General features: G+C 49.6%; 4 protein-coding genes across 4 annotated transcripts; 1 reads left to right on the forward strand and 3 right to left on the reverse strand.

The window, feature by feature from the left end:
• Positions 1–3,822, reverse strand: DFL_003906 (uncharacterized protein; the record flags this gene model as incomplete). Its single annotated transcript, XM_067632911.1, has 4 exons — positions 1–546; positions 604–901; positions 965–3,251; positions 3,558–3,822. 4 exons carry the CDS (start codon positions 3,820–3,822, stop codon positions 1–3), a joined length of 3,396 nt encoding a protein of 1,131 aa, XP_067491132.1.
• Positions 3,823–6,222: 2,400 nt separating this feature from the next.
• Positions 6,223–7,889, reverse strand: DFL_003907 (uncharacterized protein; the record flags this gene model as incomplete). Its single annotated transcript, XM_067632912.1, has 5 exons — positions 6,223–6,401; positions 6,466–6,724; positions 6,789–7,330; positions 7,460–7,648; positions 7,865–7,889. 5 exons carry the CDS (start codon positions 7,887–7,889, stop codon positions 6,223–6,225), a joined length of 1,194 nt encoding a protein of 397 aa, XP_067491133.1.
• A 1,328-nt stretch (positions 7,890–9,217) lies between these two features.
• On the forward strand, positions 9,218–10,132 carry DFL_003908 (uncharacterized protein; the record flags this gene model as incomplete). The annotated part of the gene is made up of 1 exon (XM_067632913.1): positions 9,218–10,132. One exon carries the CDS (start codon positions 9,218–9,220, stop codon positions 10,130–10,132), a length of 915 nt encoding a protein of 304 aa, XP_067491134.1.
• A 682-nt stretch (positions 10,133–10,814) lies between these two features.
• DFL_003909 (uncharacterized protein) lies at positions 10,815–12,916 on the reverse strand (the record flags this gene model as incomplete). Its single annotated transcript, XM_067632914.1, has 5 exons — positions 10,815–11,684; positions 11,748–12,294; positions 12,360–12,648; positions 12,736–12,787; positions 12,857–12,916. 5 exons carry the CDS (start codon positions 12,914–12,916, stop codon positions 10,815–10,817), a joined length of 1,818 nt encoding a protein of 605 aa, XP_067491135.1.
• Between the last annotated feature and the right edge of the window lie 154 nt (positions 12,917–13,070).

The raw sequence follows: 13,070 nt of genomic DNA on the forward strand, positions 1-13,070 counted from the left end.
CTAGTGCCTAAATTTCCCGGTTTCCTGAAGACGCTTGAGTTTGACATCCATGCTTCGCTGAATGGCCGTAATGAGACGAATTTGTTCAGAAGCGTCCTCTCCAATATCCCCATTGAGAATTGCAGCTTCGACACTACCAAGACGGAAATGCTCCGGGACATTATTCCAAATATATTCCGCAATGCTATTGGCATGGACGGGAGGTGCAGATACAGGAGTGGGTTCCGGCGTTTGGACGACGGATTCGACAGCGTTTTCTCTGTGGACGTTATCTCGAAGGGATCGGAGAATTTCGATAGCCTGTACATCCGTACCCGTAAAGATAGACTCGTTCAGCAACTTCTGCTGCTCTGCTCTTCGTACGTTAGGGAACAGATTCAACTTGATGCCGCTCTGAGGGAGGAAGAGTTCCTTCCCGCTGATCTTAGTTGCGTGGAAGTTTCCAGATGGAACATCTCGGGAGACTGGCATAGTTGGTGGGAGACGGTGTTTTGGTGGCCAATGTGGATCGGGTCCTTCAAGTAGATGACGGGGCTGACGCGTAGGCTATAAGTGGAAACATTAGCTATGCATCTAGTCTTGAGGAGACGAATAAAAACTTACATAAGCATCTTCAGGAATATGCAATGGGCACTTCCACTTCATGAGCACAACCTCGTCACCTTTCTCAGGTTTATCCGAGGTGCGCATCTTGATAGCGGGTGGCTCCACTAAAGGCTCCGGTAGGCAGTCCTGGTGCCAGTAGCATGGGCAATAGTCACACCCAATCAATCTACCACGATCCTTGCGGATTCGCGACTCGCGACAACGATAACAGATAGCAATTTTGCCATTAGATCCGAGTAACTGTTGTTCGAAAGCCAAACCGTCGTTCCTGCGGATATGGTCATATGCACGAAGCCTACAAAATTTAGTTAGCAGTTTGAAATATTCGCGAGGTTGATGGTTATGAAGAAAATCTTACTCCTTCTCTTTGGACTTAGTCAGGACGAAGTAATCGGGACCTGTTCTATAGGCTCCGAGTTTTCCAATCTTAACACCGGTGAAGGTATCTCTTATATCCTTCGGCAGTATAAAACTTCTCTGATTGACCTGATCTGCGTCCTGGAAGAGTCCAGCCATGCTACCCTTATACCCCGGGTTTGGCTTTTTCCCGTTGGCCTTCCTCTTGTTGGTGCATGTGCGGCAGAACCACTCCGGCAACTCTTCAACCAATTCTTGTGTGAGGGGGGGATCTGCACAGGAGTAGTGCTGTTCCTCACGGCATCCTTCCCCATCACAGATGACAAGAGGAGCGCCAGTACCGTGACAAACGGTACATGGGGACTCCTCGTCATCCATGAGGGGAGCTGGAGCCGGAGGGGCATCTACCATGACGTCGTCTTCTAGTCCAGCGATTTCTTGAGTCCTCTCTTTAGTGTTGCGTCGTCGGGATACTTCATCCTGAAAGTGCCCGCTCTTCTTTTCGGTCCTGAAGTCCATGGCACGCTGGATCTGAGGAGCGGTCCTCTCCCACTCCACCGCATTATCCACCTCGTCTCGTTCGAACGCCCGGTCTGACATATCCGGGTGTAGAAGGGGCTCGTCGACATCTCCTCTCAAGCAGCTGTACTCCTGGGGGACGTGCTGTGCATCTAGTTCTTCTAGATGCCTGCGCCTCTCGTCGATCATCTTGTTCATGTTCCTAGCAATGAAATCGTCCTTATCATCAGGACGATTTGGGCGCATTAGTGGGACGAAGGGCTTCAACATGCGCCTCTTCCTCTCGTGATGAGAGGCGACTTCGCCGGAAACCAAAAACTCGTCCTCCTCCCGCTGGAGGGCAGTTCGCTTGGTGCCTGCAATCGCAGGCGAGAGACGTCCAGATCCTGGTCCGTTTAGGACCCTCGTCAACAACTCCACCGCCTCCCCACTCCCCGCCACCTCGATCGAGTTCAGCAACTCGATCACCTCCATGTTCCCCTCCTTCTCCGCGGCAAGCTTCGCTTGCCTGATGACAATACTCAGCTCTGGCTTCGGCACCAGAGCCTTGGGGCCCCCCACCTCGGTCCCGGGAGCTTCAGAGATATCGCGCATGTTCTGAAGTTCCGGGTCTTCACCCCCCCGTGGGGTCTCTGGGACGTTCTCCGAAGCCGGAGAAAACTGTGGCCCTGACACGAGGTCAGGGGACGACGCATCGGCGAGGTCGTGACCACGAGATGTGGCCACCCTCAACCGACGCGCCTTCCCCTTCCCTCGCGCCTCGCCACCCCCCTCGACACGGCGCACCCCCTCTGAATCTGGGAAGATCCAGTCGTTATCGGCGTCGAGACGCCCGGCCCTCTGCGCGGCCCTCTTGGCACGCGCCTGCTCATTCCTGAGCTTCTGGAGGTCCTTGTTGCCGGCCGTGCCCCAGAGATTGTAGTATTGTTGGCCCGAATTAAGATCACACCAAGCCTCGGGCTCCTTCGGCACTGGCTTGTTGAACACCTCCTCCACCCGCTCCTTGGGTGGGATGGCTCCGAGGGGCATCATCCCGTATTCGTTCTGCTGGGCGCCGAGCTTGGGGTTGCCGTACGAGACGGCTTGCTTTGGCGGTTCAACATCGATGAACCGCCCTGCCTCGTCGAGGCACTTGGGCTTTCCGCCGCGACGCCCCACACCCGCAGCCGGTTCGGCCTTGGTACCACCACGTCGGGGGCTAGCCGACCTGGTGGACCGCCTCACTGGCTTTGGAGTGGTTTGTCGCGGGAGCGACGCCGGCTGGGTGGTGGTAGTGGTGGGTGGTTGTGGGGCTGTCGGAAACCCGCTGTAACACGGAGCCGCGTTCCGAGTGGCCCGTCTACCACGGCCGTTGGCGTCAATAGGCACCAGCGGGGGAGACGAACCGCCCAGAGCGACCACCGCATCCAACGGGTCCGACGGCGGATTGGTCGTTAGTACCACCGTCTCGTTGGGTGCAGCCGAGGCTGCGGATGGTCTCTTGAACTTGAGTTTGAACCTCAAGTTCTGCCCGGTCTCGGTCCCGGGCACAGCCACCGATGGCTTCGAGCCCCCCTCCAAAACGTCAACCTCTCGAGAGGTCACTTTCTTAAAGTGACGCTCGAGTGTCGACTGTTTCGAAGGGGGTCTCGAAGGACCCCCGGATTTCTCCTCCTCCTTCTTCCCTCTCTGCTCCTTCTTCTCCCTCCTCTTCCTCTCCTTCTCTTCTTCCTTCCTTTCTTTCTCTTCCGCCAACAGCTGTTTCGCTGTCTTCCCCGGACGGGTGCGGGCTAAATAGCCACATTTTAGTAAGATTCTTGTTTAAAAAAAAAAAAAAAAAAAGATAGAGATTATGAAAGTAAAAAACGCGTTTCAAAAATCCAAGAAACTTTGTCAACTTTCGAGATGCAAGTGCATTTCATTCTTCAGAATGATCTAGATCGATAGAGGAAGGCCATCTACCATATATCCACTGCATTGAAGAGATGACGCGTTTCTAGATATTTGCTATCCAGCTCTAGCTTAGGAAGCAAGGAAAGTATCCAGACGAGGATATCCCGCGTTGGAAATGCATATGGGGTTTGAATGGTTCTTACCTCGTCGCAAGGACTCGCCCGACTCGTCCGAGGAAGCCGGGTACTCCAGTGTTCTCCTCCCTTCCTCATTGTCTCGGGACCCAAGAGACAGGATTGGCCCATTAATGGGCGTGAACACGGTCACGCTGCCCTCCCGTGGGACGGCCGAACCGTTTCCCACAGGAGCAGCAGCAGCAGCAGCAGCAGCGGGTGTCTGGCTCCTAGACTTAGACTTCTCCCGCTTCCCCCCGCCGGCCGCAGAAGAGCTCCCACTCTTCTTTGGCATGGTTGTCTGTTTGTGGGTGAAGATGTTAGTAAAAAATGTGTGGCAAGGATTTTATGTGTGGTGTTTTTTGGGGGGTCAACAGAATCTCACCCCTAGAACTCGGCAAAGGGGCTAAGGATTCTTGTTGAACAACAGACGAGGAGAAATGAGAGATCACCAGCCAATCAAAAGATATGTAAAACAGGTTGGTGATCTTGATGGCCTCAGCAGAGAAAAAAGGGCTGCAGACCTGAAACCCAGTATCTACACGTAACCCAGAGCTTCCAGAACCAGAAATGGATAACGTTGGCCGTGTACGACACGAATCCCGGGACTGACTCAATTTTGACCGTTGCTAAAAAAATTTGCTGAAATCTATCCCGAAGAAGCTCAAAAAAAGTCTTCACGGGCGGGATTTCGACACTTTCAGTTCCCAGCCATCACAATCCATCAAGTATATAGGATCGTAGCTCTGCCCTTCTCTCTCTGATCCCCTTCGACCCCCTGAAAAATGAGGAAAGAGATGGGGAACATCTGGAAAATCACCTACCAATACAACCAAGAGAACAACAGCAACGAACGAAACCTCCTCCTACACTAGACACAGCCGAGTTCGAGGACTCAAGGCTGGTTGTCAAAAAAAAATCCGGGCAGCAACGGAAACTCAGACGAGTCACGGGAGACTTCAAGCCTGGCCTGCTGGATGGGCAAAAAGATGATGATCTGGCTATCGAGAAGGCAGGGTTAGCGTCTGAGGTGTCTAATCATCCTAATCATGCATAAAGTGGAATGTAGAGTAGGGCAGGTTTTTTTTATCCCTCAAATTTAGTGGGTGGGTTTTTGCAACGGCCACTCAACGCGAGAAAAAAAAAAGAATGAAAACAAGTCGATGATAATGGCAGCTCGAAGCATTCGAGACGCGAAAAATGCATCGAGAAATGAATAGATTAGATTTGTAGACTTGCCTAGTCAAAATATCACGTTCTGCAACGGGTGAGCGTGAGAGCAAGGCTGCCAGTAGCCAAGGAAAACAGGGAGTAATTTTTGGTGATGTGTGGAAATACACAAAATGAAGGATGAAGGATGAAGATGAAGGGGAGCTGTGCTAGGTCGGAAGTTAAGGTTGTGCAGGGACTAAAGTTTGGTTTTTTTTTTTTTTGGGGGGGGGGGGTTGTGGGAAGAAGAGGAAAGGAAGAGAGGAAAACAGCCAGCAGCGGTTTTTTGGAATTAATCCCGAAAAATAAAATAAAACATCCCACACCCACAACAATTAACAAATCAGATATCGACGCTCGGCAGCTGCGCTGCAGACCCGTAAAATGCAACGGATGGAGGGATGTACGCATGTACTGCCAGGCCCCGTACAGCCCGGCTTCCCCAGTCAATTGCACGGCTCGTTGCAACGGCCCTAGTCACAGAAGCTTACCTAAGGGACAGTCTAGCAAAGATGCAAAAGGGTTGAGGAATGAACAATACTCAAAAAAGAGCTGGGGAGAAGCTTTGAAGAATTTGGACAAGCTTGCAGTGGACCAAATCTAGCTGCATCTAAAGCTGCAAGGCTCCTTCGATTGAATTTGCTGGACTGGGACTGGCTGGGAGGAAACGTAGGAAAACTCGAGACCACTTACTCAAAAAAACGAGCTGTCTGTGTGATTGTGACGTGGCTGTCACGGTATCACCGGCTTCTAGCTTGGGTGCTTCTTAGTCTAGGAGAAGGCTCTCGACGGAACTTGGCTGGCAGCTGGTACCTATCGATTCCGTTGACAATCAGACGAAATCGTAGATGGCTTTCGCCAAGGAACTTGCAAGTCAGAACGATAGAGATAAAGAGGATAAAAACCACCACAACCGCGATCGGATGGAGCTAAAAACGATCAGGCTTATCTGGAAGAGTGAAGCAGAAGTAATGACAAGGATGGATCGATGGAGAGAGAGGTAGAAGTGATGGTGTTCTTGAGAACGCAAGAGCAAGAAACGTTGGTGATGGTGATATTAAGACAGCAAGTGGAGGGTGAAGAGAGAGAGGGAAGAAAGAGGGAGAGGGAGGGAGAGTGGGGGGTCCTTTTATAACCACTACTTTTTGAATTTCTCAGCAACAACCACCCTCCTCAATGACCAGTGTTGCCCTCTTCAACAGAGCAACTCCTGTTGAGCTTCAACTCCGTGCTTTCTACAGTAGTACCGTCACGGATAATGGGGCTTAGGGTTCATTCTAGTTTTCCGCAGCGGAGGGAACTTAATAATTTTGCTTCTTTATCTGTACACGTTGAACCAGGCCTACATATCCTTCGCTCCTTGTTGCTAGCAGCTAGATACCATATATACCTCCCTCCGTATTGCTAGCAGCTAAGCATATCCTTCTCTCCGTATTGGATTTTGACAGCTGGAAAAGTAAGAAATAGTGGAGCCCTAGTAAACCCCTTACTCATCGGCGGAGGCACCGGCCTTCTTCTTCTTCTTGTTGGCCTTCTTCGGTGCTCCAATTGGGATCTCGAGAAGCTTGAGGATCTCTTCATCTGTAATCTTCTTATCCGACTTAACCTTCTCCAGATCAATGGCTGGTGGAGCCGTGATGACCGAAAGACCTTTCTTGGTAACAGCTATGGAAGTTGTTAGTATACAATTTAAGCCAAAAGAGGGGGGGCCTTTCGGAGTGATACGTACCGACGACACTGAAATCCTTCGAAGTGATCTTGCCGTCCTTCTCAACAAGCACCTCATACTGCCTTAAAAGATTACCTCGGACACACTCAACCAATCCAAACGACGCAGCCTTCTGGTCGCTAAGGTATCTCGAGGAGAACGGGAAGTTTCCGAACTTCGCCTTGACCTCGGAGAAGGTCTGACGAGAGGTAGGTCGCTTCAGCTGGAAGGTAGTTCCGGTATTTCGGAACAGCGTCGGCTTGTTATCAGAGACTTTCAACTAACATAAAGAAACAGATATTAGCTTCATGCCTTCCATACCCACGATATCGAGAATCCCATACCTTGCCGCTATCGCCAAGAGCAACGGCAACCTCAACACCCCAGACATCACCGATCTCAGGGTTACCTTCACCCTTCGTCCCCTCAGTTGGAGCCAAAATGATCTTCTTCTTTCCTTCGATCTCGTTCCTTTCGAATTGATAGCTGGTGGTGTTCTCAACGAGACTGCATCCGTATGTCTTCGCGATGCTGTTGAGAATAGAGTTGATCTTGGTATGGGTTGGTGGTTTAACCTCCTTGCCCTCTTCAGCACCAGGATGCAGGCTTGGTGGAAGGATCAATCTCAGGAAGACCTGGTTGATGTAATGTGTGGCGAGGAGGAGGTCGGCAACCTCTCCAGTGATCTCAGCATCAGCGCCTTCGGAGGCTGGAACGACGACTGTGGATCCAACAACGGCAGCGAAACCATCGATGTGTGCACCAAGTTGAATCTTCAGAACCTGGCCGGGTTTGATTGCCCACTCAGGAGAGTTCGAGTCATGTGGATTGGGAGTGAGGGGTGTGATGACCTCATCCGGGGAGACGGTCGTGGGAAAGGAGATTCCTATAATTCCGAATTATTAAACTTTTAGCAAATCCCAAACCCCATAGGAACCATCTCATGAAGCCTCCAACATAGAAACCCCCCATCTCCAGGGGATATCGAGTATATGGCGTGATAACACACACACACCTTTCTTGATATCCTTTCCTTTGAAGACCTTCGATGTCTCCTCCTCCAGCAGCTTGTCACCCTCCTCACAGAGGCTCAGAACGGTAGCACCTTCCTTAACAAGACTGACAACATGACTCAAGACTTTGTTCGAGATTTCAGCTGCAGTCTTGTACTTAGTGAGGGTATCAGGGTTGGCGAGGGTGTAGTCTGCAGGTTTCCCAACAACATTTCATTAGCAAAGCCCTCGAGGTTCTATTTCCTTCCTGCCCCTCAACCAGCGAACTAGAGCCACCGATACCGCTTCTCGAAGTAAATCGCTGCTGCATCCACCGGTTTCGAGTACGCATCATGACGAAATCCTTAAGATCGCGGGGTAGCGATGGGAAACAGCGGGGAGGGAAATGATAAAGTTGGCTACGGTACCGATTTCCTTCTTTTCTTCGGCCATTTTGGGAGATTAGACCTGGACGGCAAGGATAGAGCTGAAGGATTAGGGATAGAATAACAGGCGCTTCCAATTGAGACTCGGAGGTGGTCGATGACGATGGAAAAGAAACGAGTCTCGTGAACTAGTATTTTTCAAGCGGGCAGTTTTGGGGCGTGTTTTTGTGTGTGTCTGCGGCTACAAGCGAAAAATCAGCTAGCAGCTGCAGCGGGGAAACCTTGGATTCTCCAACAGACAGACTTCGACTCACAAAAGGCCCAAAGGGAAAGTAACTCAGGCTATTTGGGACTCACTTCTTTGATGTAGTAAATGTACAGTTACCAGTCAAGAGAATGAGGCCATACAGTTCCTTAAGTACTTGTCAGTAGATAAGTACAGATACATATAAAACGTACAGACCTCAACGGATTGGGGTCGTAGAATTCTACATCCGCAAACGTCAGCACAACCTTTCCCAGCCCTGTCCGCCTCGAACTACGGCTGAAGAAAAGGGAATATCGAAAGGAGATGTGCATATGTGAGTAAGGGCATATCTATCCCGGACATCACCTCCGAAATGAGCATTTACGGCAAACCCATGAAACCACGGGAGGATTCCATGATCCCTTATGGTCACGATCTTTAATGGGTCATAGTGAGAGGTAGAGCCGTCATTGTGCCCGCCAAGACATTGCATCGAAAACCGCCGGCTGCCGGCTCCAGTTGCTGTCTATATCGCCTGGACAGTTCATAGCCCAGACCAGACTCGAACTCTTTCCTATCCTCCCTTGGAACTAGAAAAAAAAAAAACTCCCCCTAGATGTTCAATTACGACTCTCAAGAAAAAGGAGAAGTTTCATTAGGTATCATATGATAGTATCTTTACGGGGGCGGCAGTCCGGCAAATGACGTTAAAGGAAGCCTCCCCCCAAAATACAACAGACTCAACGCAATTCTAAGAACTCCGCCCAATCCCTTTCCTCCCTTCCTCTCGAAATAAACCCATCCTAGGGTAATTGATTGATATCCGTGATATCGAAACAACCTGCAGAGGCCGCCCGTGGCAGAATTCTATGATTTGATTCGATAGGGCTTAAATACCGCCCTAAGTAACTATCTCCCGAGAAAATTTGGGGAATTACCCAAGAATACCCCCGGGAAGGCTTTCGCCGTGCAGCAGTCTTTCTATTTCGACATCTTTCGAATATTCAATTTTATACACCCTATGTTAGGCAATATTTCTCTACATATTCCATAATATTCTTGTACCCAGTCTGTCGGCTGTTCCTATCTTCCCTCCTCCGAGTAAACCTCCTGAGAACCTAGTCTCGACTCTAGATCAAAGCTCTACAATGCAACCGCCCTCCACCCCCCTCACCCTCCGCATAATCTCCCACAACATCCGCTACGCCACCGCCTCCCCCTTCCGCGGCGAAGAACCATGGCCCACCCGTCTACCCCTCCTAATCTCCCAACTCCACCACCTAACCTCCGCCACCCCCTCCATAGTCTGTCTCCAAGAAGTCCTCCACCCCCAACTAACCGACATCCTCTCCACCCTCAACTCCACCCTCCCGGAAAACCTCCACTGGACTTCCATCGGCGTCCACCGCGACGACGGCCACCTCTCCGGCGAAGCCTCGCCGATCCTTTACCAACCCAGTATCTTCACCCCACGAACCAATAACACCACCTGGCTCTCCCCTACCCCCGATAAACCCAGCAGAGGCTGGGATGCAGCCAGCATCCGCATCATCACCCACGGAATCTTCAAACACCTCCCATCCCACAGAGAAATAGTGTTCATGTCAACCCATCTCGACGATCAAGGTTCAAAATCCCGCTTTCATGCAGCGGAAATAATCATAAAGATTACATCTGAATATACAAAACAGGGGTTGTCCGTCGTTCTGGCTGGTGACTTTAACTCCGAAGTCACAGAAGAAGCTTATAAACGTCTAGCGGAGGAGGATAGTGGTGTTGTTGATGTTAAAAATCACGTTGGTTGGGCGGGAACGTATGGTGAACGGAATACATACACCGGGTTCGGATACGAAGGGGAATCAGAAAAGAGAATCGATTTCATCTTCGTAAACGACTCGGTATCAAAGACCGTTCAACAGGCCAACAACTCAGAGGTAGACCCAGCAGTGGCAAAGAAAGATTGGAAGGTAACAGGATATGCGGTCATGCCCAACAAATTCAAGGATATCGGGGTGTTTGTGAGCGATCATAGAGCGGTAGTCGCAGATCTGGAGTTACAGTAAGCATGCCTTTTGGGGGGGAGATAGGAAACGGGTAAAGGCATGATCTACCCCGTACAAATTCGAACAAGGAATCGAGATGCGAGATCTCAATAGTACCTACGAATGTTTCATATCTGCATCGAGTTTCCTGAGGAAGCGGTTTCATACATTTCTGCCTAGATCAAATAGAGAGGATCGATTGGTTGATAGAAGAATGTTTTTAGGATTAAGCAATATGAGACAACCGTACTGGCACGCCTATGGTAATGATATATTTACATAGTATTCCCCCGAAAAATTCGTAAACGTAGTAAACCTTTGGTTTTGATGAAAAAAAAAAAAAAAAAAAAATGTAATGACGGTTTTCCCCGCCCGAAATAACCGATTTTTGAAAAAGAGATAGATAGGAAGAAAAAGAAGGAAAAACGCCAAATATACTAGATAATGCAAAAGAAACCAAGAGACCCTTTTTTTCGGACACATCGATCAAAGCAATAAAAAAAAGAAAGTGTAACACCGGTAAAAAAATGCAAATGTTAAAGAAATAGAAGAGTAAAAATCCGGCGAAGTAACGTGCTAGAAGGAAAATACCACCGCTGGTAATAAAAATACATATCCAAGAGAAACCGTTTTTTACGGTTTAATATTCGCAATGCAAGTAAGCCTCGTGAGCCGTGAGCATCGTAGATATCATTAAAAGAGCTCAGCTCATAATCAACGTCTGGCCGTTCTCTCTCATCATGATTTCCCATGGTACTCCCTTGACGACACCGGGGCCAGATTTTAGTTCCGCATCTTCTTCCATTTTCCATACCTTCTCCACTAGTTCGTGAGCTTCAAAGACGTTACCGAAGCCGATGTTGGCTCCCATCATGACCATTCGGTGTCGGACTGCATGCTTGTCTTCAGGTGTTGCAGCACCGATACCGGCCATGAGCATTGGGAAAACGAGGATACTCTCAGAAAGATCACCGATTGGGATCTTAGAGACGTTGCTGATGATGTTCTTAACACCAGTTTGGATCTTAGGATGTGCCTTGTCATGACCATAGACAAGCTGGTGAAGCCTCATAATCGCAGCCCACCTGATAGCATCAGAAGCAGCAGACATCTTTTCACAAAGGAAAGGATCCGTCATGGTATTGACACACGGCTTCGGTCTCCAGTTCATCAACTTGGCATCGATAGCCATAGCCGTCGACATGAAGCTGTCGGTTGTAAACTCAGAGGGCGAAGACTGGCTTCTTTGTTGGGCGAGAATAGCAATCTCATTGATGATCGAGAAGAGATCCGAGGCGGTACCGAAGAGAGCATGGGGAACTGGGTTCCGCGGAGCGCAAATCATCGGCATTAACTCATCCGGCCGAGTGTCTTCGAATCCTTCTGGGTACAGAGCATCCTCCAGCATTGCAGGTTTCGAGAACGACAGGGTGGCCATAGAGTCGAAGTAAGCGACGGATTCCAGAAGGAACCTAACGGCGGGAGGGAAAGGTTTCGACCTTCGTCGAGAGTTGATTAGCGAGCAAGCTGCTCTCATATGGAGAGCCCATTTCCTGCTCTTTCCTTCACAAATCTATAGTGGTAAAAAGTTAGCATAAGCAGCATGAAAAGCTGTTGTAAAGCAGTTACTACATACCTCATGCAGACAAAGCACCAAAATGGTCGCTAGACCCTCTACGGCAGCTTCGTCGGATGTCTCAGCCTCACATAGCAATACCCTAGTCCGTTCCATTGCCAAGGCCAAGTACTTTGTCATAACAGTTTCGAATTCAGGATGGTGTCTTCGTAGGTGACTGGCGGACAGGCCAAGAAGAGCGTAGCGCATAGCATGGTGTTCAAAAGCCATGGGCATGAACAAGCTCAGGAATGGATTAATCTCGTCAGGCACAACTGACAGGGACCTAGAAACAACACAGGCATAGTGTTGGAGGAGGGTGCTCTCTTCGGACCCGGTTGCAATGGGACCCCTAGGGAACATGGATGGCGCGAAAATCGAGAGTTCTGGGAAATCAAAGGCGTCCTCGGGATGTGATTCTGGCAAAATCCCCGGAGCTGCTGCCATATAAGGGACCATGAGAGAAGTCGGGTCCGAGGTAGGGCTATCCATGAATCCACGTTGACAGTCCAGGCCAAGTCTTGAACAGTCGCCGCATTTCGGAAGCATCTCATCACACTTCTTTCTCCTATTCTGCTGTTAAAAAAACCCTTCTACACATACTGGCTAGGATTGTAAAAAAAAGGTCCTTACCTAGACTTGCAAGAGCCGCAGCCGCTACGGACTCTCTTGTCCTTCAAAGATACAGGGCTAACAATCATACCCGATGTCGGAGCTGGAGCCCTCTCGTAGCGACGGAATGATCTCTCAACCTCACTATCGGAACATGAAGAGTTATCTGACGAATCCGGTGATACCGGGGAGTTCGTCAGAGACGGTGGAGATCCTGCTTCGGACTTCAGCACCTTCTCTTTCCTTGGCCATTTTCTGGGTCTCCCCATAGGCTTCTGTGTTCTCGTAATCTGGCAGACAATGCCCAGCCCTACAGAAATAACCTACTGTCAGTGGCCATTATCCCGTAGAGGATGTCACTGCTCTGAAACAGATCGAGCACGTAATCTTCACTTACTCGCGCATCTAGTGCAATCCTTCTGTCCGTCTTTGCGGTTACACACTTGCTTCTATATCAAGAAATTAGTCATCTCTATCCTTGAGACATATGAATTCTTGAAGGATCTTGCAAAACGTACAATTGCAGCGCATCTATCGCAGGCCCGTAACCTTATTACTGTATTGGACGTCGACGACATTTTGAAACACTCAAAGATGATTGATGGAAAAAACGTTTCCCCTTCGCAGTTTAAAACTGCACTACCTCAGTAGCAAAAAAGAGGGCGGGTTCGGATGAATAAGTCGAATAAGTGAACAATGTGGTAACTATTAGAGTTAAAGAATTGCGAAAGT

This window comes from Arthrobotrys flagrans (assembly GCF_004000055.1).
Source record: "Arthrobotrys flagrans strain CBS H-5679 chromosome Unknown unitig_0, whole genome shotgun sequence".
Classification (NCBI taxonomy): Eukaryota; Fungi; Ascomycota; class Orbiliomycetes; order Orbiliales; family Orbiliaceae; genus Arthrobotrys; species Arthrobotrys flagrans.